The sequence below is a fragment of the Pelodiscus sinensis genome, chromosome 1 (genome assembly GCF_052426305.1).
Source record: "Pelodiscus sinensis isolate ZL-2025 chromosome 1, ASM5242630v1, whole genome shotgun sequence".
In the NCBI taxonomy this organism is placed as follows: domain Eukaryota; kingdom Metazoa; phylum Chordata; order Testudines; family Trionychidae; genus Pelodiscus; species Pelodiscus sinensis.
In genome coordinates this window covers 348,178,091-348,206,004 of record NC_143052.1, presented here as the reverse complement: position 1 = coordinate 348,206,004, position 27,914 = coordinate 348,178,091, and the positions used below count along the sequence as shown (strand labels likewise).

Below are 27,914 nucleotides of genomic sequence, written 5' to 3'. Positions count from 1 at the left end.
AATCTCAGGCCATCACATGCAGTTTGACCACAAGCCAGGCCACTAACTGGTTCCAAGCTCCATTATGCCGGACAAGGAGGCCAGCTCTTCCCCCCAAGATCTCCGTGCCAGCTCCTGGCACGTGACGTGGAAAGACGGGACAGAGGAGACGGGTGGGTTGGATGAATGTGTTTTATCTATGGTGGCAAAAAAACAAAAACAAAAAACCCCAAACCAAAACACAAAGGTTCAACCATGTAAAAACAAGTGTTGTTAGCAACAGCGAGTCCTGCGAGCGGAGCCCCAGACCCGGCGGCCACGATTCGTTGCTGTGCTGCCTTTAAAAAATATAATTTAGCCCAGGCACCCCCCCCAACCATGATCATCGTGGGAAAGCTTTTCAACCAATGCTACACGGGGTGAATTTCCAGTGTCACCTTGAACGCAACCATCGCCCCTCCCCCAATGTTAACAGGTGGCAAGTGGGTACCAATACTGCAATCTGCCCTGACTGCAGAGCCAGGAGGCTGCACTGCCCCCCCTCCTTCCCAGGGCTGTTTCAGTGACGAGAGATTTTCTTCCCTTTGTGGTCAACACTGTGCAATCCAGGCTTCCTATGCGCAACAGCCCCTCCCCACCCCCGTCCTGGCTGCCCTGCCCCTCCAGCCTAGCGACAGGGAAAGCCTGGAGCAGGCTGGCCTGCGAAGCGGCGGCTGTCGTCTCCTTTGTGATCAGTGGGACATGTGGGCTATGTACAAGTTCGGTGGCGGCGTGGCGCCGATCGAAGAGAGGAGAAAGCAAGGGAGAGTGAATGGAAGCAGCGGGCACGCGCGGGCGAGCCGGCTCACGGGATCCCAAACTGTACAACCAGTTCTTCTTTCGCCTCCACGCGGATCTGCGAGAGCGCGCTGAAGGCATAGGCGGCTATCCGGGAGACCTGGGGACAGAAGCAGGGCAGCAGCGTGAGTGACAGCTCGGAGGGGGAATGCTCTCCCAGACAGGCCATTCCAGCCAGACCAGAATGAATCTACAGCCCATGAGAACGGGGGGTCCCATCCCAAAGAGCACCTCCCCCCCCAGGGCATCTCAGCAGAGGCTACTGATCATACCCTCCCGGCTGCGGGCCCATCAGCAAGGGCAGCATGGGTGACGCTGGCACTGCCAATACTCCGGCCACACATTAAGAACAGCTGGGGACACCATTTATTGTGAGGCTGGGAAGCGAAGCCCCCAGTGGGCATGGAGACAGCTCCAGCCCAGCCATCACCTTCACGCGATCCAGTAACATTCACACACTGCCAGGGGAAAGGCAAACAGAACAGGTGCAGCCGTCACACCAGGATCGCCCCGCACCGAAGCCTATGAGGCCTCCCGAGTGCCCTAGAGCCAGAGGAGAGGAGAGAAGCCACCCCCACCCTTAGTCACAAGAGCTGACCAGACAGAGCCTGCCAGTGGGGTACCTCTGCCTCCCGGGAGTTACCGGTTGGGACCTCCCATTATCCCCACAGGATGGCTTGCCTGGTGAGACCACATTTGCCATGATGCATCAGTCTTCCCTCTGGCTGTTCCATTAGGAGGCATCCTGGGAAATGTAGTCTCAGCCCATAGATGCAAATGGGGGAACAAGGCACCCAAACTACAACTCCCATGAGGCATTGCAGCAGCTCAAAAGACTGTGGTGAGCAGACCAGAGCTAATCCAGATTTGGAAGTTCCAAAACACTGCGCTGATCCCAGAGTACCACGCAGCGGCTGGACGTTTTGGAACGGGAGGCCTTGAGCGTGAAAGCGAGGGCTGAAGCTGCCCACCAAGCAGAGCCCTGCTGCAAAACGTCCTGTTTAATCAAAAACCAGACTCGTGTTTCTTGGCAGGAGCTTTCCAACAGCTCTCCCCCACCTCTCACACAACTGGCTGTGGGCTCCATGCTCGGGGCGAGCGGTACAGACCCTCCGACCACCACTAGAGGGCAAGAGGCTTCCAAGGTGAGGGGACTGTGGAACCCAACTCAGAATGCACCCTATGGGCGCTGTGCATCCTGGGGCAGCTTGTTACCACACGGGAGCTACCAGCAGGGCCGACAGCTTCCGTGGGCTCTCGAGCAAAGTGTGGAGGCCTGGCCCTGCACCCCCAGAAGGGGCAGGGGCTCAGGCAGAAGGGGTGGGGCTGTGGCAGCCAGGGCTACAGGGCTGCGTGGAGTGGTGTTCCAACAGCAGTGTAAAGGGCCCGGAGCTCCAGCCTGGCCCCTTTGAATCGCCAGCCCCAGGACAACTGCCGCTCCCCCTCCCACACCTCCTGCGCCATCAGTGGGCCTGGAGCGACATTTCCAAAAACAGCAGCAATGGCGTTTGAGATTATCTGTGGGGAAGTGCCAGAACCTGACAACGGTACAAGCTTTCCCCGGGAGGGCATCCCGCATGACGAGAATGCGGCCGTGTCTGGAGGGGGAGGAGGCAGCTATTTAGTGCTGCACAGGACGGGAGAGGGACAGTGTATCTGCAGTATTTGTAGCCTACTCCCAGTGGGACAGCGCCTCCACCACTGGGCTGGAGGAACGATATGCAACAAAAGCCGTCTCCCCAAGACAGGGCCACCTTTTGTTCCCTGCCAGTAACTGACCCCGTTTAGGCAGAAAGCTGCTGATAGCAGGGGCCGAGGCAGGACAGACTCAGCACATCTCTGGTTCTAGAAGCCAGGCTAATCGGAAGTCATGCCCGCTGCTCAGCTGGGCGGACGGCAAGAGGGCTCAGGGGATGAGAGTGTGTGTACATTCCTGAACCCTGCTCTTTAACAAACCAGCCCCTCCTGCTACTAGCCAGCCTCAGCTAGCAGTAGGTAGCCGCAGGGCTTAGAAAGCAGACTCTGCAGCCTGCTCGTGCGCTTGCTGCTAAATACTGATCAGCGGGGTCCTGTGAGCGCTACGCAGCAGGCATGTGGGCTGGGAAGCACTAGCCGGCACAGTGATTTACTGAGCCAGCGGGGAGTCAATAAGACCAGCTGCATGGTGAGGCAGGTGGAGCGCCGTTACCACGGCAGGGACGCACCGATGGGAGTGGTTTAAAAAGCTAACGTATGGCCCAGGGGCCACGTAAACCCCAAGGCGTGTTTACACTGGACAGCCAGCTTTGTTCTGCTTAATCCCACGCACCTCACTAGCCAATGGGGATGTGAAGGTAACCAGTAAGCACGGCCTTACTGGCATGCTTACTGGGGTAACTGGTTAATCAGCATCCAGCCTGGCTGGAGGAGACCCCCACCTGCTACAGGGGGCCCAGCCTTAGCAGCCCCTCACTCATGGCACATTGCAGGCAGATGCTGCTCCAGCCCAGCTGGGCCCATTGCGCTGTGGGGGGCTGCTTTAGTACCCCCCATTCCCAACAGGCCAGGGTGGGGGCTGCTGACCCACAGAAAAAAAAGCCAGCTGAGGGCTGCACACATGAAAAAAACTCACTGAAGTGGCCCCGGACTGAGAAAAGGGAAACACTCCCCTCACACACCAGAGCTGGGGGCCCAGCTAGTAGATGTGTGCTCCAGCCCCACAGAGGGATGTTGTGCGTGTGGGGGGACGGAACTAGAGCACTAGTGCAGGCTCTCCGATGCTGGGGAGTGGAGGGCAGACCCACACCTCATGGACCAGATCCAGGCAAGCTGAGGACTGCATTTGGCCTCCGGGCCTTAGGTTCCCCACCCCTGCGACAGGCAGCGAACCAGCTGAACTATTGGTTTAACTGGTTAACACATTACACAGGATTTTACATCCCTACTAGCCAGCTGACCCCGGCACGCAGCTCTCACTGGTTGTGTGTTCTGACCCAGACAGCAATGGAAGGCACCAAAACAGGTCAGCCAGCTCGAGACACACGCCGGCAGCAGGTCTGAGTCACTGACTGGAGTGACATCAGCGCTTTTCCTCTTTGCGTTTTTGAGCCAGACTCCAGCTCTGGGGTCTGTTCAGCAACACGAGACCGGTTCCCCAGTTCCAGTGACACCCGTGCAAAGCCGCTGAGAGCGCCGCGATGGCGTGGGCTCCGACTAGCCGACGCGATGCACAGGGAGGGAAGAGCCCGCTCTGGCTCTCCCATCCCAGGGCAGTTTGCAGCGACAGCGGTCGGAGACGTAGCTGCACTGGAAGGGAACCCTGAGGGCAGGCGAGGGGACTCTCGGCCTCTGGTACCCAAGGGAGGGCATGAGCCTGGCTCCTTACCTGCTGTAAGTCTGGATAGGGGACAGTCTCACTTGCTAGCACTTGGTGCGGTTGGCTGGTGAGTGACGGCAGAGGCGGCAGCTTCTTCCAGTGCGTCAAGTTGTTGCTCAGCATTGTTAGTCGCGTGCTAGAGCCGGGGCAGAGCAGAGAGCCGGCAGTGAGCTTCCCGTGGGCCCAGTCAGCCCCAAGGGCGGCACGAAGTAACCGCCCCCTCTGCAGGGCAGCCAGCGGGAAAGGGGGGCAGGCCCCAGATGCTGAGTGCGTTCACGCAGCACAGTGACCAGCCCTCCGCTGTGGACCCTCCCAGCCTTCCCTCAGAGGCAGAACACAGACCTTCCTCAAGCAGGAGCAGGCATGCCAGGCATGGGAGGCCTGTCCCAAGGGCCAGCCACGCACAGCTGCCAAATACCCAGCTCAGCAGGAGGCTAGGGGGTGCCTCCAGTGGCGCAGTGGATAAGGTACCTGCTGCCAGAGGTCACAGGTTCAAGACCCAACACCCCCGGGGGACAGCCACCCACAGCTTGGGTCCTTTGCTGCCATCTGGGAGATGCCCAGTAGAGCTGGGCTTTGTTCTGAGTGGACTGGACAGCGGTTGATGGAAACGGCAGGGCCTGGCTCTCAGCCATGACCGAGGGTGCCCAGCGCGGCTCTTGGCATGAGGCCGGGCCGGGCGGCTGGAAATGCTGCTCTACATGAGGACACAAGGTTGCTAGATGGGAGCAGTCCTCTCCTCTGCAAGTTGCCATATCTCCTGCCACGCGGGAGGCTTTGCTGACAGCTCTGGGATGCTCACTTTCGGAGGCCTCCCCACTAGCCTGGGTGCTGTGACTCTCAGCTGGGATTCCCTGGCCAGAAACCGCTGGTCCCCACAGGGCCTCGGGAGGGACCACTGCTGACGGGGCACGTTCCAGCACCGGTTCTTCCACCTTCTCAGCCGCCCCCCCGCCCGGGGAAAGTCCATTACCTGTACTGCCTGGCTCTGTCCATGTACTCATGCTGCTCCATTCCCTGGGAATCTGCAGCCGACACATCGATGATGTTACTGGGGAAAGACACAAGATGCAGGTTTGGCTGTTGTCACCGGGCGGCTCTTGTCTAGGCTCCACAGCCCGCCCACCCTTGCCTTGGATCAAACCCATGCCACAGCAGAGCGCCAGGCAGCGCAGCGCCATTAGCAAAGCCTGCTGCTCTGCAGTTGGAGGCAGCAGCCCTGTGTCTTGGACAGCTTGGATCTATGATGACGCTAAGTGTCCAAGCAGCATGGCAGCTGGCTGACTCGAACCAAGACCCCTCACTGCACAGCTCACTAGCTCCCGAGTCAGACTCGGCCTGCAGACACTCCCACCTCTGAGACAGCCTGGTGCTGTAGCCTTGGGCATGTCACTTCACCTCTGCCCCAGCTGCACAGCAGGGATGATCTCTCTCTGCATCACATGCATTGTGAGGAGGCAGTGCTTGGAGATCCTCAGTGGCAGGTGCTGAGTGCAGACACCCCTCCCCCTCCCCCCATTTTACAGCTGGGCAGGGAGAAGTTAAGCACCTTGCCAAGGCCAGAAGGGCTCAGGAGGGCTCAGGGGTTCCTTAGTTCTCGCACAGTGGCCGTGACTGGGGAGAAGAGATTCAAAGATCCAGTCCAGCAGGAAGCAGGCCAGAGAATCCCACCCAGCGATTTCTGCAGAAAGCCTGCTCTGGGGGGACCTTGTACCCCCATGAGAACAGCACAGATCCCAGCTCAGCCACTCTGCTGCCTTATCCCCCTCCCCATCTGGTCCCTTGGCAGCTGGCCATCCAGCAGGAATACCCTGCTTCCCAAGCAGACACCGCCTAGAACCTTCAGTAACTACACTCTGGAGCTAGAAAAGCCTCCTCCTGACCCAGCGTGACGAGCCCAATCAGCAGAGCCCTGCAAGTCCGCAGATACCTGCTTTAGACCTGCGGATCATTTCTGCGGATGCAGAGGTGGCTACAAATGTATCCACACAGGGCTCTACAGATCAGCCCTAGTTTTGCAGCCCACAATGGAGCCATATTTGATGCACTGTCTACAGTCATTACTCTTCATGGCCAAGCACCTTGGGACTCCTGCAGGCTGCATTATAGCTAGAGTGACACACCCGGAAGCTTGTACAGAAGCCAGAGGGGAAGAATTGTAGATTCTCTGCACAATTGCCATGGTCTATGCAACTTAAGCTTCCCTAATGGAGTGAAAATGCAGGGCAGGCTGGGTTGTGCAAAGCATATAGGGCACATGGGAGAAAGAGGAAGTTGATAGTAATGAATAAGTCACAAGTTCGAAATTGCAGACAAAGGAAGCGAAGAGACAAAAAACAAGAACTATACGGCTCGCAGAGTTAAGGACAGTAAAAAGGCTGGTTTTTTAAATTTTATTTATATATGTGGAACAAAAAGAATCCTGAGAGTAGTACTGGCCAATTACAAGATGGAAATAGTAGAATCAATAATAATGCAGAACACATTTGGGAAGTATCAGAGGGGTAACCATGTTAAGTCTGAATCCGCATAAACAACGAGAACTCCTGTGTCACCTTACAGACTAACAGATTTATCAGAGCATAAACTTTCATGGGCGAAGACCCACATTGTCAGATGCATGTAGATTTATATGCATGTAGATTTACATGCATCTGATGAAGTGGGCCTTTGCCCACGAAAGCTTATGCTCCGATAAATCTGTTAGTCTGTAAGGTGACACGGGAGTTCTCGTTGTTTACTTTTGGAAAGGTCTTTCTGAATTCTAACCCTGTCCTCCAAAGGGCCTGCACCCTTCCCAGCTTGGTATCCTCTGCAACGTTTATAAGCACACATGCTACCCATTAGTCAAGTCATTAATAAATTATTGAGTGGTACTGGGCCCATGACTGAAATCTCACCAGATACCAGCCCTCTCATTTTGACAGTAAACACTCAGGGTAGTTTTCTACGAACAGCGTCCCACCTTATAGTAATTTCATCTAGACCACATTTCCCTAGTTGGCTTCTGAGAAAATCATGTAAAGCTGTGTCCAAAGCCTTACTAAAACTAAGATGTAGCCCATCTACCACTTCCCTTCCCATCCACCAGGCCAGTCACTCTGTGAAAATAGGAAATCAGGTTGGTTTGGCATGATTTGTTCTCAGGGGAGAGTGGCCCTACACTCTTCTTCATCCTCGCTTCCTCCTAATGTACTGAAAGGATCTCTTCATATTGCCTTTTACATCCTATGCTAGGTGTTCCTGATTTTGTTCCTGCATACTCGCGCCGTTCTTGTGTGCTACCCATTTGTCCATATTCTACAGATTCCTCTTCCATTTCCAGATCATTAGAGAGCTTTTGACGAAACCATGCTGGCCTCTGTCTAGAGAGAACATGTAATTTAAGAGTCCTTTATGGTTTTACTGCCTTTGCCCTATAGCTTTGTATAGTAATTATTTGTTATGACAGTAGCTCCAACTGAGATCAGGCCCCATTGTGCTGGGCTCTGCACATAAAGAGACAGTCCCCTGCCCCACAAAACTTACAATTTGAACAAGACAAGGGTGGAAAGGGAAACAGAAATGAAGTACTTTGCCCACCATCCCCCAGCAAGTCAGTGGCTAGATTGGGAATAGAACCCAGGTCTCTAAGTCATAGTCCAGCGACCTAGATATTGGTCAATGCAACCTCCCCCCATCAGTGTCAATCTCTCCCCATCTCCTATATAGAGAAAGTGAGCCACAGGGAGGTTAAGTGACACACTTACGACCACACAGGTCAATGGCAGAGGTGAGACTAGAACCTACAGTCCTTGCTCCAACCACCAGACCACCCCTCACTAGGCTGACCTGTCCCAATAGCATTTTGCCACCCAACTAAGGACGTGGGTATAACGTCCCAGCACTCGCACATCTGTTGGCGTTGAAGTTCCTTGACTAGGCAGAGGAGAGCGCCCCTTTGGCGCATGCCCTGGCTGCTGCTGAAAGAGGCCCCTCCACCGCTGCCCCACGAGCCGCACACCCCTCTTCCCCTAGGGCAGGGCCGTGGCTGCAGGCTGCGACTTACGTGGCCGTCTTGGCGAGGATGGAGGACAGCATGGCCTGCTCATCTGTGCGGGCTGACGGGAGGCTGTGGTAGTTTTGTTCAGCTCCATTCAACACCTTGTTCGGCGGGCTGACAGCAGGCTCCAGCAGCCGTTTCGTCTCCTCTTCCTGGTGGGGAGGAAGGGGAGGAATCAGCTCAGGTTTCAGAGGAAACTCACCTGTTCCAGACTGGATGCAAGTGTGGATCTGCATCCGATCGGCCAGGATCAACTCCTCAGCTGATCCACAATCCGGATTTTACTTGTAGCCGCACAACAAATCTGGAGGGGAGGGGACACAGATGAGCAAGGAGGGGCAGGCTCCTGCAGGGAAGAGGCAGGCAGTGCTCACTAGGTGGGAGGGATGGGGGGCAGACAGGGCCGGCACTTGGCTCCTCCTGCAGGAAGATGTAGGGTGCAGTTCTCGCATCCTTTCCCTGCTAGCAGTGCAAGGCCTGCCCCAGTGGTGATGGGGGGAGGAGAGCCCTGAGCCACTCCACTATCCCTGGACATGAAGCAGACAGCCACAGACATGCAGGGCTCTATCCAGATGTGCCTAACAGCTTAGATCCCGAAGCAAACCAGCGTTATTCACTATTTTCTAATACAACCGAGTAAAAACTAGGACTGAATAAACTGATGGTAAGCTACGTAACTGGTTAACAAGTGTGTCAATATTCTCCTAGTTAGCAAAAAGTGCCCACTTCTACCAGTCAGTAAGAACCAACCTCATTCAGAAAGCACACACACACACACACACCCACATACACACACCCACCCACCCACCCCAAAGTGGAGGATTTCAAGTTTTCCGCTTGCTGATTTACCTTGGTCCACCCATTGCTAGGGCTCATTCCAGCAGGGATACAGAACAGTGTGCCCCACCAGTGGGCATGACTCAGGGCCTGCTCCCGGCGTAGGCTGTTCCCTGAAGGGAGGCCTTTAGGGAACACAACTCTTCAAGAACTGTGGCTAACCTGGGAAGGTTTGATAGCAGCCACATTTGGTGCAAGTCCCAGTTACAGCACCTGATTCTCTACAGGGACCAGAAGCGGTTTAAAGAAATGTCCAGTGTTCCCAGCAGCCTGCCCACTCTCTGCTACTCTGTTTTAGTCTGATTGGTCCTAGGCTCAGTACTCTCAATTAGAACCAACTCCTTAGAATGCAGAAATGCCCCAACACACCAGCGGCACCAGCCTGACAAGCAATGAACCAGAAGCCCCCACTTCCTGCTATCCCTGCAGCCTCCCCCAATACCCAGTGGCAGAGACCAGCCATGTAACCTGACTAGCAAGTCTAGCAGCTTGTGGAGAACGAATCCCAGGTCCAGCAGGTGGGGGCAGGGCACCCAGTGTGCCTCCACTGACTCAGATGGGGCAGTATCCCACAGGGAGAGGGCCTTGCTTACAGGCTGATGGAAAGCCTGCAGCATGAAGAATGTAGCTAGTCAGAGTAGGCACGCCAGAGTTAACAGGCAGTCTCCCGAGCAGGTGGCCCTCACCCACACAGTTAAGCAAATGCATCCACCCACAGGAAAGAAGCCTATGCATATGCAAAGGACTGCAGGTGGGAATTGGACTCAGACCATGGCAGCACTATGGGCAATAAGACCGTCCTAGCTAGATTTGGGAGAAAAGGTCGTTTTAGGATCAGCCATAAGAACGGCCACACTGGGTCAGAGCATCTAGCCCAGTATCCTGCCTGCCAACAGTGGCCAATGCCAGATGCCCCAGAGGGAGTGAACAGAACAGGGAATCGTGATCCATCCGCTGTCATCCATTTCCAGCCTCTGCCAAACAGAGCACCATTCCTATCCATCCTGGCTAATAGCCATAGATGGACCTATCCTCCATGATATTATCTAATTCTTTTTTGAACTCTGTTAAAGTCCTGGTCTTCACAACATCATCTGGCAAGGAGTTCCACAGGTTGACTGCGCTGTGTAAAGAAATACTTCCTTTTGTTTGTTTTAAATTGGCTACTTATTAATTTCATTTGGTGACCCCCCTAGTGCTTGTGTTATGAGAACAAGTAAATAACTTTGTTATTTACTATCTCCACACCAGTCATGACTTTATGGACCTCTATCATATCCCCCCTTAGTCTCCTCTTTTCCAAGCTGAAAAGTCACGGTCTTTTTAATCTCTCTTCATATGGCTCCCATTCCAAACCCCTAATCATTTTTAGTGCCATGCCAGGTAACACATTTAAGAGTGTCCAACTACTTACACCAGTTGTTAAGCAGTGTTTTAGCTAACATACCGGATGGTCTGGATAATACGTAGTCCTGCCACAAGTGCAGGAGAATGAATTAGAATCCCTCGAGGTCCCTTCCAGTCCTAAGATTCTAGGATTTAAACATTCCTGATTTCCTTAGGCCATGCCTACACCGTGGAGCTTACAACTGCACAGCTGCTCTGCGAAAGCCATGTGGCTGCATGGCATGCTATGTAGCCCCCGTCCCCGGGAGAGAGCTCTCCTGCCAACCAAATAAAACCACTCCCAATGAGGAGGTAGCTATGTCTGCAGGAGTCTCCCCCTCCAACAAAATGCTGTCAACACTGGTGCTTCTCATTGGCAAAACATGTGTCTATCGAGGGACGGCGGAGTGGGGGGGTTCTTCACACCTGTGAGCAACAATTACCAATGAGTAGGCATAGCTTTAGTCTAGAAAGGGCTCATGACATTACACTGCAGCGAGATCAGATGGCCAAAAGCAACTTTTTCCAAGGCAAGGAGATAGTTGAAAGGCCAGAAATAGCTGTTGTATCCAGCAGGGCCACTGCCACAGTCAGCAGGGGGGAGAACAGGTCTCACCCATGTATCTGGGGGCAGCAATCAAACATACACGCTGCAGGTCTAACTGGCAACTGACCTCTAGAGGCAGCCCGCCAGCAGGCTGATCAATAAAGGCCACCCAGCACTGGGAAGAGACACTCCACTAGCTGTTCCTGTGGAACGCGATCCAAGTCCTCTTGCCAGCGCTGTCTGTGGTCTGATTAACCACACCTCCAATTTCTTCTGCCATGGACTTGGCACTTAGTGCTCTCAAAAACCATCCCTCCCAGAGCTCGGGCCTCATGGGGGTCAGTCCTTTGTTGCATGGGGCCTGGGAGGAAAGGGAGGTACAGTAAGGGAGGGATTAAGCAATGGGCTGTCAAACAGAACTAGGGACTAAAACAGGGAGCAAAGCAGAAGGCCCTGAGAGCCCAGCCACAGAGTCTGTGGCTGCCAGACAGCACAGCTGGGGCAGGAAGAGGAGAGGAGTGAAAGGAGACAGTCCGAGCCATGGCAGCAGCCAGAGGAGCGTAGGGGAGCCAGATACAGCGTTCACACCACATGGGGCAGGAGCTCAGAGGTAGGCTGTCAGGGAGACAGACCCTCCATCCAGAACAGATACAGTGGGCGACTCTCAGCAACAGGCTGGGCCCATTGTGTTCAAGGGGGTGGGGGAGCCGGACAAGACCACCCACCTGCTTTTCCTTCTCTGCTCTCCCTTTAGACCTTCTCTGACCTGCCGGGGGGACATCCAGCTCTGACCTGGCTTCCTCAGGCTCCTACACAAACTAGGCCAGTTTCTAAGCCACCTGGTGCAGCCCAGGCCTTCATGGCTCTGATGTTCTCTGCATTAGTCTCTGCTCCAAGGCGTGCTCAGTTTCCTCTTGCTGCAGTTTCAATCTTGTTAGCAGAAGAGATGGGAGCATCTCCGGGCTCTCTCTCAGCCTCCTTTCCCAGGGAGCTTTGGCTTTAGAAAAGCCCATTTCTGGGATCACTAGATGACCTTGCTCCTGTCCAGCAGCTTATGCGGGCAAGGGTTCCCAGGGGGCTATTGCTGGGTGGGCTCATCACGCTGACACCACCATGTTTCACACCAGCGACGCTGATGAGTCCCACTCACTGTGTCCTACTGTACACACACACGAGCTGTGTGGCCATGGGCTTGGAAAAGCCAGTTGCCAGTATAAGGCCGCCTCTTATTCTGCTCGCAGCAGCCAGGGAAGAGGCAGAGAACTCCTCTTGTGATGAGAGGATGCCGAAATTCAGACATCGCTTCTTCTGGATGGAGGGAAAGTGCCTCCTAGAAATTCCTGAACTCTTCTGCCCAGCTGACTAACATGTGAGCCCTGCTGAACTGCAATGAAACTGCTGACGTTCCAGGTGAAGTATTTTCTAGATGGGCCGCAAGGGGGAGCTTGCACTTCTCTAAAATGCAGCACGGCTTCCTTGATTTTAGGTGTCCCACACTTTGGACCTCTGTTTTTAACTGAATCTCAGACGCAAAATTAAAACCATTCATATTAAACCATGAGCTACTGAATTCCATGGCTCTCTTCTGGACCAGAGACAGAAAGACAGATGCCCCTCTAAGTCCTTTCCCTTTGGAACTCCCTGCCACAGGATACAGAGCCCAGTATGGCAGCTGGAGAATTTAATGTCTTCTATATAATATGGCCAGCATAAATAGTATAATGCGTCAGCAGCTGCTCTGATGGACATGGGTGAGCATTTGCCTCGCACTCCCCAAACAAGTAGCATGGTATTGCATTATATTTCCACGCCCCCAGTCTCTCTAGCATATGGGGATACTGTTGCAAATTAGGGATGTGAATGGTTAACTGGTTATAGCTGCAGGGATGTGAATGGTTAACCAATTACAATTAACTGGTCACCCCCGTTTAACTGGTTAACTAGTTAAACGGGATTTTACATCCCTACTACAGAGGGATTCGTAGTGTAAATGGAAAAATGAAATCCCACAGTCAAACTGTAAGAACATTCATTTTCAGGTCTGCGATGGCTCACTATAGCGTTGAATAGTCTTGCCACAGTCTTTGCACTAGCAATCTCCTCACCTCCAGTGGCACCACTGCATTGGGATGTAAAAGCATTAGGGATGTGACGGCATAACTCTTTAAAACAGTTAATCAATAAGCCTGGACTTACTAGTTACTGTTAATGGTTATACACAGGCTCCCAACCCTGCTCTATCAGAGGAAGAAGCACGGGGCAACAGCCGGTTCCCCAGGAGCAGGGCAGCAGGGAGAAGCCTGTGCTCATCAGGAGCTGGTTTAAAAGCCAGTTCCTGGCATACTCCTGCTCCCAGGGAGCCTGCTGCAAGTGCATGTAACTGCTGAGTTTTTCAGCGGTTACGCAATTACCCGATTTAACATCCCTAACTGGTATTAGTTCAGGACTACACCCTGCACAAGGCAGGCCACTACCACAGGGAACTTCATTACCCTGAGACCACTGACAAATTGCAGAAGGTAAACACAAGCTTGGCTGAGTGATAACTAGAGGGGAAAGAGGCCTGGTAACAGCCTGCAGGTAGCTAAGAGGAGGCGACAACAAGGGAGGAGAGGTTAGTGGAGCGAGGGTAACACAAGGGATGAGATCAGAGGGGAATTTGTGCTGTAGGGAACAATTCTGCATTTGCAGGGAGTTGGACCAGATGAACAGTAAGAGCAGAAAAAGCCTAACTCCCGGGAGATCATTTTCCGGCAGCCAGGAGGTTGCACTGTCCTCTGGATTCAATTCAGGTTATTTCTAAGAACCCAACACGACTGAGAAGGAAGACTCTGAGCCAGCAGGCAGCTGACTGCAGGCTCCTGCAGAGCATCAGCTGTCAAGGGTTACCACAGCTACCCAGCATCCCAGTCAGAACAGTTCCAATGAGACTGCGGGAAGGTGTGGACAAAGCCAGAAAGATTAACAGGCAGAAGAACAAGGTGGTTAAGGGACAGGCTAGTTTATGAGGCAAGACTGAAGACTAAAGGCCAGATCCATGAAAGCGTAGCCATTTATTTCCAATGGCAGAAGGAGCCAGCTTTAGGTTTCCACCACTGGGTTAACTGAGGGGCTCAGGGGCAGTGTTCCCTCTAATTTACGTCCACGTGCAGAATGAATTTTGTTATGTGCACCAATATGGAGATGTGTGGCACCTCACCTCCATACTGGTGCATATAAAATTCATTCGGCACATGAACCATCTGTGGGGGGGAGCAAGGCCAAGGGATTCAGAATGTGGGAAAGGGCTCAGGGTTGGGGGGGATGAGGGCTCTGGGATGGGGCTGGAGATGAGGGGTTTGGGGTGCAGGAGGGGGCTCAAGGCTGAGGCAGACGGTTGGGATAACAAGGGGTACAGAATCTGGGATGGGAAGGAAGGGTTTGCAGTATAGGCTGCTTTGGGGAGAAAGGGCTCCCCCCAGTCTTCTCCCACCACAGCAGCTCCGGAGCAGGTAAGAGGCACCTCTCTGCTAGCCATGGAGTCTCTGGTGAGGCTGGGTTGGCTGGAAGAGGGGCACCTCTCTCCCAGTGATAACAGATTCATGCTGCCGGGGACAGCAGGGGGGAGAATTTTGAGAAGGTGCCTCTTCCTGGCCGTGGCAGCTCCCTGCTGGGACCAAGGAAAGGGGGGCTCTCCCCAGCCTGCGGCAGCTTGGTGAGTGCCTGCCCGGGGCTTATTAGGCAGCCGTGCAGCGTAGCGGGAATTTAGCACCGGGAGTATGTTGGCAGTGGTGCCACATGATACACACAAAACAATGATTTGGCTGGTGCAAACCCCCAGGAGGGACAGGAACGCAAAGGGACTTGGGGTTACAACCCCAGACTAAAGCTGCCAGGGGAAGTAACACTCATTCATTTGTCTGCTCAGCCAATCAATGAAGCTGCCTTGGCTTTTTATCATGCCAAGGGTGAGTGCCTGTCCTGATCCCTTTCTGTAAGGCTTATGGAGAAAGATGATTTAGACTTCCTAAGGACAAGATCTGGTCAGCTGGACACTAGAGTCCTAGGGGAAGAAGCGACAACGCCATGGCTTGAGACAACTCGGGTTAGTTACATCTGGCTACGGGAAAAAAGTCACTTTTGGCCAACTCATGCTAGCCACGTCCTGCCTAAAATAAGCCTTCAAGACTAGACTGGCCAAGATGGTAGCAACTACACTGCAGGGACCAAAGCAGGTGGGATGGGAAGCACCTGCCAAGCCTCCTCTCATTTCTAAGCTTCTGTCCCTGCTTTTAGATCTGGTTTGCCATCTACTGGGGAAAAACCCCACAATTGTATGTGGCTGAATGGTGACCCTGCTGCACCCTCCCAAAAGTAAGCAGTTTCAACAAACACTTGAAGACAAAAGATTCCCTTTAAGCCCCAGGAGCGGGGAGCATCAGCTGGGTAAGTACACAAAGCCTGAGGAGCAGCTGCTCACTTTGTGGCCAAGGACAAGACTCTTTAATAAAAGTTCAGCTATTAATAGAAGTCCTGCCGGCAGCTCCAGGCCCTCTTGGCTTTCACTGGAGAGCTGCCTATAGTGTAGCCTGGGCCGAGAACAGAGGAACGGCAATTTGGGATGGCACAGAGCTAGACAGCTACGAGGCAGGAGGGTGGGATTCAGAAATGACTGCTGTCACTCCTGCCTGCCTGATGTTTTGAACGCTTCAAAAAGCAGAATGATGGGTTCTCCTGACCTCCCTGTATCCACACCAGCGGGAGGCCTCACCCACTTGCTGCCATAGTGCAACTCCTCCCCCACAGCAGGGCTTTTACGCAGATCCCTCCTTACTAACAACCTGAGTGGAGACAAGGCCTAATTCTCTTTGCCCAACATTAGCAGTGTGGCTAGACTAAGGTTTAGAAGGGCTGTTGATGGAAAGTCTTAGTGAGCATGCTCAATAACTTCAGAGTAGGCAAGACAAGCTGAGCTTAGCATGTGTTGAACTGCTTGAGTTGAAGCCGACAGTAGTGCCTAAGTTTCCATGCAATCAGTGTCACATTCTGACCCCTGTTCCTCATAAGCCGAGCACTTGGGCAGCCACCCAGGAGAGATTCAAATGCTGCCCGGCTGATTAGCAGAGCGCCCACAGCCACCAGCACGTGTTTCCATTGGCAGTGCACACCCGCACGCGCCTCAGTGCATATAAAATTTATTCCGTTTGTGGGTGGAAAAACTGAAGAGGGAACATTGATTCTCACCCCACACCATTAAATCCTACATTGTAATAACCCTGCCAAAATGTGAAGGGCATGGTGAGGAGGCCCAGTTGGATAGCAAGGATTTGCCGTCATCCCTGCCCAAATTCTCCCTCCAAACATCCCTTAGTGGGGAGCTCACTGAAAATCAGCTGGGCCCATTTCCTAAGGATACCCTGGAGGTCCTTGGCTTTACAGGCAACAAAATCAACCCAGTCCCTGCTGGGTTGGGGGAATCTTTTCTACCCCTCACCCAACCTGCCAGATGCCACCTGTATCTTTCTGGCAAGAGACACTCCAGCATTTTCTGAGATTTTTTTACTGACGTCTTTCTAGCCACAGCCCAATACTAAAAGGCACGGATGTAGGTTTCAGCAACACAGAAACTCCCAAGGGACACCGTGGTACACAGCTGCATTGAAGCTACAGGAGCCCAAGAGGACTTAATCTTTGTATTTTGTCAATTATGGTTTGGAAAAAGGCCCAAGAACGAGATAAACCCTCCTAGGCCACCTAACACAGACAGCACGAGACAAAGCCGCACACCCTGACAGCGTGCACAAAGTGGAAATTCAGTCTCCTTGGGTCATTCTATCCATAGCCTGCCTGCTGAGACCAGCAGCAAGGGGACCAGTTACAGTGTCCCTGGGAAGTATTTGGAGGTTAACTGCGGTCTGCTGGGCATTTAAACGAGGTTGCTAAATCTTCTGCATAGCTCATGAACCAACCACTACCAGATGGGACCTGATAGATTGTGCTAATTTGCACTAGTGATTATGGAGAAGAAAGGGTTCGTATCTCATTCCAGAGACCCACAGCCTCTAGCTGGAGATAGTCATTAAACCCAATCCAAACAGGGTGACAAATGGCCCCAAGAGCAGAAATTTCTCCTGGAAAAAGCTAGTTTCCCTTTTTCTAGAACTGGAAACTTGAAGCCAAATCATAAGACAGAAGCAGATTCCCGCCATGATAAAGCCTGCAATTCAAACAAGGGAAAGTCTCCCCAGAAACAGGATCGATCAGTTAGTCCCCTCTCTCTGCCCTGCACAGTATCTGAGTTGAAATGCTGGGAAACCAACCCCAGAAACCTTCCAAAGGGAGGGTCACAGAATTCTTCAGCCAGTTTGTAACAGACCCTTCCCAATGGACCCCTCTTTCCACAGAGGCACTGGCTCCCATCCCTCCACAAGGAACCCGAGCGGGGGCGGGGGGGGGGGGGGCAGACAGAAAGCAGCCTCTGCTTGCCCCTCCCACAAGGCTCCTACTCTCCAGGGGCCCCTGCTTCCTGTTACATGCTGGGACCTTCTTTCCCAGCTTGGTTCCTCCCCCAGAAAGAGGCCACCAGGACTTCTGGTGAGATCTCTGGAGAGTCACAACCTGGCTACAAGACACCTTTCTCCAGCTCCCTCGTCGCCCAGTCACCTTCACCTCAGACCCTTTTCTTCCACAGCAGGCCGCACCCTAGCCCTGGCTCCCTCCTCCAACCTTTGCTTTGCCAGTGAGCATGGCCCCCGACACTCTTCTTCTCCAGCGCCTTGCTTCCCTCTCCTGACACCCTGAAACTGCCCAAACATCCCCGCCCCCAGCGAATCCCACTCTGGAAACCCCCAATCTAGCCCCTTCCAGGGAACCCCAATGCCCCAAACTAACTCCTCCCACCAGGGATCTCCTAGCCCCCCTCTTCCTGGGGATCTCAACAACCCTCACCTAGCCCTCCTGTCATCCTGAGCCTGCCCAAAGACAGCTCCCCAGTAACTCCCCCACCTAGCGACCCCAGCCTAGCCCCCCTCCCTCCCAGGGACCCCCAACTCCCCCACCTAGCGACCCCAGCCTAGCCCCCCTCCCTCCCAGGGACCCCCAACTCCCCCACCTAGCGACCCCAGCCAAGCCCCCCTCCCTCCCAGGGACCCCCAACTCCCCCACCTAGCGACCCCAGCCTAGCCCCCCTCCGTCCCAGGGACCCCCAACACCCCCACCTAGCGACCCCAGCCTAGCCCCCCTCCTTCCCAGGGACCCCCAACTCCTCCACCTAGCACAACCCCAGCCTAGCCCCCTCCTTCCCAGGGACCCCCAACTCCTCCACCTAGTGACACCAGCCTAGCCCCCCTCCCTCCCAGGGACCACCAACTCCCCCACCTAGCGACCCCAGCCTAGCCCCCCTCCCTCCCAGGGACCCCCAACTCCCCCACCTAGCGACCCCAGCCTAGCCCCCCTCCCTCCCAGGGACCCCCAACTCCCCTACCTAGCGACCCCAGCCTAGCCCCCCTCCCTCCCAGGGACCCCCAACTCCCCCACCTAGCGACCCCAGCCTAGCCCCCCTCCCTCCCAGGGACCCCCAACTCCCCCACCTAGCGACCCCAGCCTAGCCCCCCTCCCTCCCAGGGACCCCCAAATCCCCCACCTAGCGACCCCAGCCTAGCCCCCCTCCCTCCCAGGGACCCCCAACTCCCCCACCTAGCGACCCCAGCCTAGCCCCCCTCCCTCCCAGGGACCCCCAACTCCCCACCTAGCGACCCCAGCCTAGCCCCCCTCCATCCCAGGGACCCCCAACTCCCCCACCTAGCGACCCCAGCCTAGCCCCCCTCCTTCGCAGGGACCCCCAACTCCCCCACCTAGCGACCCCAGCCTAGCCCCCCTCCCTCGCAGGGACCCCCAACTCCCCCACCTAGCGACCCCAGCCTAGCCCCCCTCCCTCCCAGGGACCCCCAACTCCCCCACCTAGCACAACCCCAGCCTAGCCCCCCTCCCTCCCAGGGACCCCCCCCCAACTCCCCACCTAGCGACCCCAGCCTAGCCCCCCTCCCTCCCAGGGACCCCCAACTCCCCCACCTAGTGACCCCAGCCTAGCCCCCCTCCCTCCCAGGGACCCCCAACTCCCCCACCTAGCGACCCCAGCCTAGCCCCCCTCCGTCCCAGGGACCCCCAACTCCCCCACCTAGCGACCCCAGCCTAGCCCCCCTCCTTCCCAGGGACCCCCAACTCCCCCACCTAGCGACCCCAGCCTAGCCCCCCTCCCTCCCAGGGACCCCCAACTCCCCCACCTAGCGACCCCAGCCTAGCCCCCCTCCCTCCCAGGGACCCCCAACTCCCGCACCTAGCGACCCCAGCCTAGCCCCCCTCCATCCCAGGGACACCCAACTCCCCCACCTAGCGACCCCAGCCTAGCCCCCCTCCTTCGCAGGGACCCCCAACTCCCCCACCTAGCGACCCCAGCCTAGCCCCCCTCCCTCCCAGGGACCCCCAACTTCCCCACCTAGCGACCCCAGCCTAGCCCCCCTCCCTCCCAGGGACCCCCAACTCCCCCACCTAGCGACCCCAGCCTAGCCCCCCTCCGTCCCAGGGACCCCCAACTCCCCCACCTAGCGACCCCAGCCTAGCCCCCCTCCTTCCCAGGGACCCCCAACTCCCCCACCTAGCGACCCCAGCCTAGCCCCCCTCCGTCCCAGGGACCCCCAACTCCCCCACCTAGCGACCCCAGCCTAGCCCCCCTCCCTCCCAGGGACCCCCAACTCCCGCACCTAGCGACCCCAGCCTAGCCCCCCCCATCCCAGGGACACCCAACTCCCCCACCTAGCGACCCCAGCCTAGCCCCCCTCCTTCGCAGGGACCCCCAACTCCCCCACCTAGCGACCCCTGCCTAGCCCCCCTCCCTCCCAGGGACCCCCAACTTCCCCACCTAGCGACCCCAGCCTAGCCCCCCTCCCTCCCAGGGACCCCCAACTCCCCCACCTAGCGACCCCAGCCTAGCCCCCCTCCCCGCATCTGCCCCCCCGGGTTCCTGTCTCCCCGCCCTCCCCGGGACCAGTCTCCAGGGAGCCCGAGGCGCCTGCAGACCCGCCCCCCGCCCGCTCCGCCCCCCGCGGGGGCCCCGGGCCGCACCTGGTCAGCGGCCTCGTTCTCGCTGCTGTAGCAGCACCCCATGGCCGGGCGCGGCGGGGCCGGTCTCCCGGGAGGGGGAGGGGAGGACGCGGTACGGTGTCCGGCTGGGGCCCTGCCGCCGCGGTCACATGAGCAGCGGCGCCCGCCCCTCCAGCCAACAAACAAGCCTGGGAGGGGGGGAGGGGGGAGGCTCATTCGCCCTTCCCGTTCGCCGCTTCCGGACACGTGAGCCGGAGCGCCAATGCCGAGCGCGGAACGCGGGGCCCTCACGGCACGTGAGGAGGGCGAGCCAATCGAGCGAGGCGTGGCAGGTCACGTGATCGGGACGCCTTCCAGGAAAGGAAGTGGCGGGGGACGGAAGAGAGACAGAGAGGGGCCTACCGCCACGTGAGGGCGGCGCGCCAATCAGCGCTCAGAGAAGAGGGTGGCGCGTGACAGAGGAATGCTGTCACGGGCTGGGGGTGCATGAACCTCCCCGCTTCCCCGCCCTCTCCGCTGCTCCGGGGGCGGGGCCCGGAAACCCCCCCCCCCCCCGTCCACCTCGGCACGGGGCCTGCCCCCCCAGGATCCAGGGGCGGGGTCTGGCCCCTCCCAGCACAGGCAGAAAGGGGGGGGGGGGCTGTGAGGATGCAGCCAGCGCAGTGACCGGGCTCCCCCAACATACAGTCCCCCCCCCCCCCGCCCCTGCAGAGACAGCAAGGGGGGGGGGCAGCTGCACGTTTACTCCAATAAACGCATTAATCCAGGGGTCACCACCCGGTCGATCGGGACCGACCGCTCGATCTTGGAGCCTTTGACGGGTTTGGTCAAGAGGCTGCCAAGAGCTGCACTTCAGCTGCCCCTCCCCCCACGGCTGCCTATCTCCTGCCCTTTGCCTTGGAGCTGCCCCCTCCCTGGGAACCTCCTGCTTGCTGTACAGAGCAGGGAAGGGAGAGGAGGGGTGCTTATATCAGGGTGCCCCTTCTCCTCCTGTATTCTGTCTCCACAGAGCAGAGCGGGGGCACAATAGGGCTTGGGGTGGAGGGAGTTTGCTGGCTGCTTTTGAGAGTGGTGCGGGCCCCACTGCACCCCCACCACCCAGGAGCCACCTGTGGTAGGCAGTGCTCAGCTGGAGCCAACTCTGATCCCCTGCCCCAGTCATGAACTCCCTCCTGCACCCTAAACCCCTGCCCCAGAATCAGCTCAGAGCCCCTCTCACACTCCAAATCGCTTAGTCCAAGACCAGAGCCTGCACCCCAACCCTCTTCCCCTGCCTGGTGAAAGGGAGGGAGAATAGGGGTGGGAGGGAGGACAAGTGAGCAGGGGCAGGGCCTCAGAGAAGGAGCAGGAAGGAGGCGGGGCAAGGGTGTTTGGGTTTGAGGTAGATCTTGGATTGCACTTACATTCAAAAAGTGATTTTGTACTTAAAACAGAGACTACTGCATTAATCCCTACTCCATGGGTTGCACCTACAACGGGGGGGGGGGGGGAGCACGCTCCTAGCTCGAGTTTCCCAGCCGATAACTGATCCCAGCACTTTTGTAAGGGCCATTTCAATCAGCTGGTGATGAAGTAGCATTTGAAATGCTGGAGCGGACAGGGACAGAGTGACCTAGACAAGTTGGAGGATTGGGCCAAGAGAAATCTGATGAGGATTCATCAAGGTCAAGTGCACTTGGGACAGAAGAAGCCCGAGCACTGCTACAGGCTGGGACCAACTGGTTAACCAGCATCAGAGGGTTAGTCGAATTAGTCTGTAACTGGAAAAACTTAAAAAAACAACAAACAGTCTAGCAGCACCTTAAAGACTATCAAAACATGTAGATGGTATCATGAGCTTTTGTGGGTACAACCCACTTCTTCAGATGAAAACCGGCAGTTTAGCAGAAGAGGATCTGGGGATTACCGTGGCCAAGAAGCTGGACATGAGCTAACAGTGTGCCCTTGGAGCCAAGAACGCTAACAGCATATTGGGCTGCATTAGTAAGAGCATTGCCAGCAGATCTAGAGAAGTGATTATTCCCCTTTATTCGCACTGGTGAGGCCTCATCTACAGTATTCCATCCAGTTCTGGGCCTCCAATTACAGAAAGGATGGACATTGGAAAAAGTCCAGCAGAGGACAATAAAATGATTAGGGGGTTGGAGCACATGACTTACAAGGAGAGGCTGAGGGATTTGGTCTTATTTAGTTTGCAGAAGAACGAAGGGAGATTTGATAGTAGCCTTTAACTACCTGAAGGGGGGTTCCAAAGAGGATGGAGAGGGTCTGTTCTCAGTGGTGGCAGATCACAGAACAAGGAGCAATGGTCTCAAGGTGCAGTGGGGAGGTCTAGGTTGGATATTAGGAAAAACTATTTCCCTGGATGGGTGGTGAAACACTGGGATGGGTTAACTAGGGAAGTGCTGGAATCTCCATCCCTACCGGTTTGTAAGTCCCAGCTTGACAAAGCCCTGGCTGGAATGATCTATTTGGGATTGGTCCTGCTTTTAGCAGTGAGTTGGACTCAACTTCCTGACATCTATTTCAGCCTTAGGATTCTATGAGTCTCCAGTTCAGAGGCTTAAGTTATTGCACCAGGCTGGTGTTTTTGCTGGAAAAGCTCCTGTGACGGGTTGGATCACAAGCTCCCCTTGGAGCTATCACCTAGTGTGCTGATCATGCCTCTGAGCCTGCCTACCTGCCGCCTGGGATGCCCCACCACTCTGTTCTCCTGGGCCAGGAACTCTGATTTCCCCCAGCCAAAAGGGGCAAAAATGCCAAATAAATCCATTGTATTCTGTGTAAAAGTTTTACCCAGAGAAAGTCAGGGGCTGCGACTAGACTGGCATGATTTTGCAGAAATACTTTTAACGGAAAAGTATTCTTGCGCAAGAGGGCTTATCCCTGAGCGGGAACATCAAAGTATTTCCGCAAGAAGCACTGAATTCTTACATGAGATCATCAGTTCTCTTGCGCAAATTCAAGTGGCCAGTGTAGACAGCTGGCAAGTTTTTGCACAAAATCTTACCAGTCTAGACACACCCTGTAAGATTCGCTCTTTTTATCAATGAAAGAGAAATATGCACCCTTTCCCACGGTAACACTTCTTTACACCGAGCTTGATAATAAACAAAAGTGTTTTTATTAAGTACTAGAAGGTTTACCCAGAGTTACTCAGGTTCTTAAGACAATTTTTGTTTTTTTTGGAAAATAACATGAAAATGTCCAGGCTGCATTTGAGTCATTGCTCTGGGGTGGGGCTGGGGACGAGGGGTTCAGTGTGCAGGCTGCCCTGGGGAGAGAGGACTACCCCAGCCTTCTCTCACTGGAGCAGCTGGGGCCAGATGAGAAGTGCCTCTCCATGGCCACTGCAGCTGGATTGGGCACCCTTGGGGGAGCAGTGCATCTGCCCCAGCTGGGGCAGGTCCAGGTTCCTCTTTCCCTTGCATTCCCCAGCCAGAGTGAGGCATGCAGTCTTTGCCCCCACCCCCCACACAAACACCTGAATTGTGAAAACTCCCCCTCCTTAACAGGAGGCACCCCGATGGCCCCATGGGCGGCGGGTGAAAGTCGAGCTGGGGAAGCCATGGGAGCCAATCCCCTCCCCTTCCCGGATAACCACAGGGAGGTGGGGTGGCACATGGCCCAAGCCTCCCCAGCTCTGGAGCATGGAGAGGGCAGGTGCTCTACAGTTGTCGTTATGGGTGGGGCCCGGTGGCCGTTTGGGAAGACGATGCCTTACTCCGCCTATTATACCCGCCGCTCCTGTGCGCCCTCCCCGCCATGACTGAACGAGGCCCGGCCCACCTGCCCCAGGTCTGGCCCTAGCTCCCTGCCCAGCCTGAACCTCCCACCCCACCCCCCACCAAGCCAGTCCAGTCCCAGCTCCGGTTCTGAGGCACCAGCCCCCCACGCACCAGGCTGGCCCAATCTGCTGCTCCCCACAAGCGCCAGGACAAGGCACTGGGCCCTCCCCCAACCACTTCCCTTTCTCAGCACCAGGCAGAGCCTGGCCAAGCTGCCTCACTCCCCTGCCAGAAGCCCTGGTTGGCTGCCCACTGGCTTGCCACCTTCCTCCTCACCCCCCTCCCAAGAAGAGGAGGAACACAGTGAGGGGTGGGGAGAGGGACATGGCAGGGCCACGTGGCCCAGGCATCAGGGGCAGGTTGGCAGCAGGGAACGCTTAACCTTCCTGTGCCTGTTATACCCGCCACCCATGCCTGAGCATGTGGGCAAGACCCACCAGCCAACACCCTGCGAAAGAATTCTCTGCAGTAACTCAGAGCCGTCCGGAGCAACGGCCCCGGGCCCCACTCTTTGGGGGTGGCCCAGAGTAATAGCAAGGGACCTAGGGCTAGCAGCAGGGGTCGCCCCCCCCCCCCCCGAGGCGGAATGAGGAGCGATGCGGCTGGGAGAGCAGAGCGGGCCGGGGCCAGGTCGTTCTGCTTCCCCCTCGCTGCTGCTGATGTGTGCAGGGCCAGGCCCGATCTCTGCTGCCAACACCAGGCCCTCCACTAATCCCTAGGGGCTGCATTGCTCAGGGGAGGGGGCTTTGGGAAGAGGTGCAATGGGAGGCAGGGAGGGAGGCGGAAGGGCAGGGAGAGGCGACTCAGGGCAGAGCAGGGGTGTGGGAGTGGGGGGAGGGGCGGAGCGGGGGTGGGGCCTGGGGCAGATGAGGGCTCCCCAGTTAGTGTCCCCTCACCGGCTGTTGGAGCTATTTGCTGCTAGCCGTCCCGGATGGGCCACACGCCACTGCAGGTCATCCCGAACACAAACTTATCCACCTCAGTCCTGAGGGGTTCTTTGCTCCCTCCGCTATTTCAAGTCTAACCGGGTGGAGGGCCAGTTTATAGCCATTGGTCCTTGTATCCACACTGGCACCTAACTCCTCTCTCTCCCTGGTATCTACCCCTCCGCGGTAAGCCCAGCTGGACGCCGCGCAGCGAGGTGCCCGTCTAGCAGTCAGCGCCAGACTGGTATCGGTCGTTGCACATTGCGAGAGCCGCTTCCTGTCTCTTTCTGTGGGATTTGAGGAAGCCGCTTTCCCCTCTTGCTTCATACTTTGAACAGTCCCATGGAGAATGGGTTCCAGTTTTAATCTCGCCTCCATCACGTGAGCAACAGAGCTGTTCCCCTGCGGGACATTCCATGGGGGCCCGCCTCTTGAGGGCCAGCCCCTGCTTGTAACCGGCAAAGTCCTGCTGGTGCTTTGGTATTTCGCTGCCACAAAATAACCTCCTAGTGTTACGTCACTGGGGAGGAGGGGGTATCTGTAGCACTCCAGCTACTTAACGTTCATCAGCCTTCCCCAGGAAGATGCACACTGGTCACTGGGAATTCATCTAGAGCATTTCTAGTTTTGCAGGGAGGGCATTCGGCTCAGGACTCTAGTATCAGATGTCTATGGGTTGGCAGGTGCATATGCTGGGAGGGTACATTACTGCCCTCTCCGGACTGTTACCCACCAGCTCTGTGATTATTGGGGAACCAGAACATGGTCACCTGTCAGCCTTGTGCTCTTGGGGAGTCAGGGAGTGACACTCATGGAAAACCATTCCCCTCCCTCAGGGCTCTGCTAGAATCAAAGACAAAGCAAAGAAAAGGCCAGGGAAGACACACCTAAACTGCTTCAGACAAGGGTGATACAATTAAGGAAACACCCCAGCCTCATTTACATTAAGGATGGAACAGAGGGACATCTCATTAGCATACAGAATGGAGAGCAGCTCTTCCAAGGCAGGAACCGCAGTGAACTATGGGACACCGAAAGCAGAGAAGCACTGCCTGATGGGAAATCCCTGCTCCAGATGCTAATGAACCTAAGCCTGCTCACACCCAAATTAGTCATTATCAGACCAATTCTAGTAACGATCCTATTGACATTTAAAATACTGAAACTGCCAAGTTGCATTGTGAGCTCGTTCAAGGAACATCACCCATAACCAGGTGTGATCAGTCTCTATTGTCTCTCCTCTTTCTCTTTGAACTATCCCTATAAAACTCCTATCCTTGCCCCAAGAAAACTGTTCTGATACCTGGACTTAAACTGCATCAGTTCCATTGAGACTTCTTCATCTCCTGTCTGATCGTGCTGGGGGCTCTGTTCTGCTTCTCTCCTGCCCTCTGGACCCCCAGCTACCATCATCATCTGGGAACCCTGATCAGTGCAAGCTCCGTGGAGTGGTGAGGTCTCTCTCTCTCTCTCTTTCTCTCTCTCAACTCTCTCTCTAAGCATAGCCTCCTGACCCTGCCCTGTGTAAACTGTTATATGGTTACCTAACATTTGTAATCAGCTTCAGTTTAGATTTAATATTGTAATTGTTAGATTTAATATTGTAACTGTTTGATATCTATTCACTACTCAGAAATAAATCACTTTCATTGTTAAACTGGTTGCTTCTCTCTCTTTCTTTCTCTTTTGCTCACTCTTCCTTAAGGGGTGTTGTTTTGGCTTCCCCATTCGCTCTGCAACAACGCTTCTTGTACCCAAGCAAAAGATCCCTGTAGTGCCCAAAATCCTGTGGGGTTTGCTCATCGTGTGGTTTACCAGTGAATGACTGTGGTGTGAAAGTGGGGCTAGGGGGTGCTGAACCTGGGGCTTATGAGGATGGCAGCTTAAAGTGCTGTTTAATCCAGCCCACGGAGTCCAAAGGCACATGAGGGTGCAGTGTGGCATTGCTGTGAAACCCAGCCAGCTGAGTCCAGGGACATATGAGGGGGTCAGCTTGTGAGTGCTGAGTACCCAGTCCTCTCAGACGTGCTCTGATTAGTGGGTGTGAGTGTCTGTGTGTGTTGCTAAGGTGGGAAGAACCCCATTCTGAGGAACCTAGTTCCTGCAGGAGAGCTCCAGTGGGAGGGGGAATTGGCAGCAGGGAGAATTCAGCTCCATATGAGAGCCCAAGTAAGCACCAACCGCACACTGATAGAACTGTTAACCTTCCCCCAGTCCCATAAGGGTAACCCTGATAAATGAGCATACCCCAGAGTATTGGGCAAATCTGGTAACAGGACTGGCACTTCACAGACCTCTGGCCATGCCTGTCCCCTCTACTGGCTGCTGTAGAGAAGCTGCTCCCGCAAACCTACGCATATCACATTTGCAGATCCAGGATTGGACTTGCTTCCCATGCAAAGGTGTGGCGTGGAAGTAGAGGTGTGGCGAGAACGTGGGAGGTGCTGCAGCACCCCCTGCCTGGAGCAGTTTTCTGTCACCAACAGGATTTACAGTTTGGTTCAGTGGCTCTCAGGACCCCCACTCTACAAATTGTTCCAACCCCTCTGTTCCCACGGGAAAAGCCATGAAAACAAATAAACCCGGAACTCAAGTCAACATGGGATGAACGCTTGTCCGTCAAGTGACGGTAGACGGCCACGAAGCCGCCAATCTCAAAGCGGAAAGTTGCAAGTTCTGTCCTCCAATGTTATGATCACCGGAGACGGCTCCAGATATTAACTTGCTGCCTGAGGCTGCACAGTGAGGGTCAGAACTAGGGATGCTACATATCGGTTAACTGAATAGTCGATTAAGCTCATGAATTTTTATCGGTTACTCGACTATTCTGTAATCCCCAGGGACAAGGCCGGCAGCCAGTGCGCTCCATCCCCTCTCCTGAGGAGCCCCCTGCCACACCGTGCTGCTGCCTCTGTATCAGAGGCAGCAGCATGGGGTGCTGGTCCACAAGGGGAGCCAGTTTAAAAACCAGTTTCCCTCACGGACCGGCTGCCTGTCACCCCGCTCTGCTGCACAGCATGGGGTGGAAGCAACCCCTGTCTGGAAGGAGGGGCAGACTCCCAGACCCCGCGCGAGCTGGAACTGAGCTGGTCTGCCTGCCCGCCTGGCTCCTAATACACTTTAAATGCAGAGCTGCAGC

General features: G+C 55.5%; 1 protein-coding gene across 1 annotated transcript; it reads right to left on the bottom strand.

Moving 5' to 3' along the window:
* Positions 1–153: 153 nt before the first annotated feature.
* Positions 154–20,280, bottom strand: LAMTOR1 (late endosomal/lysosomal adaptor, MAPK and MTOR activator 1). The gene is made up of 5 exons (XM_075919648.2): positions 20,083–20,280; positions 8,220–8,365; positions 5,145–5,222; positions 4,181–4,307; positions 154–916 (listed from the first exon to the last, which is right to left on the bottom strand). Exons 1-5 carry the CDS (start codon positions 20,275–20,277, stop codon positions 824–826), a joined length of 639 nt encoding a protein of 212 aa, XP_075775763.2. The 5' UTR covers positions 20,278–20,280; the 3' UTR covers positions 154–823.
* Between the last annotated feature and the right edge of the window lie 7,634 nt (positions 20,281–27,914).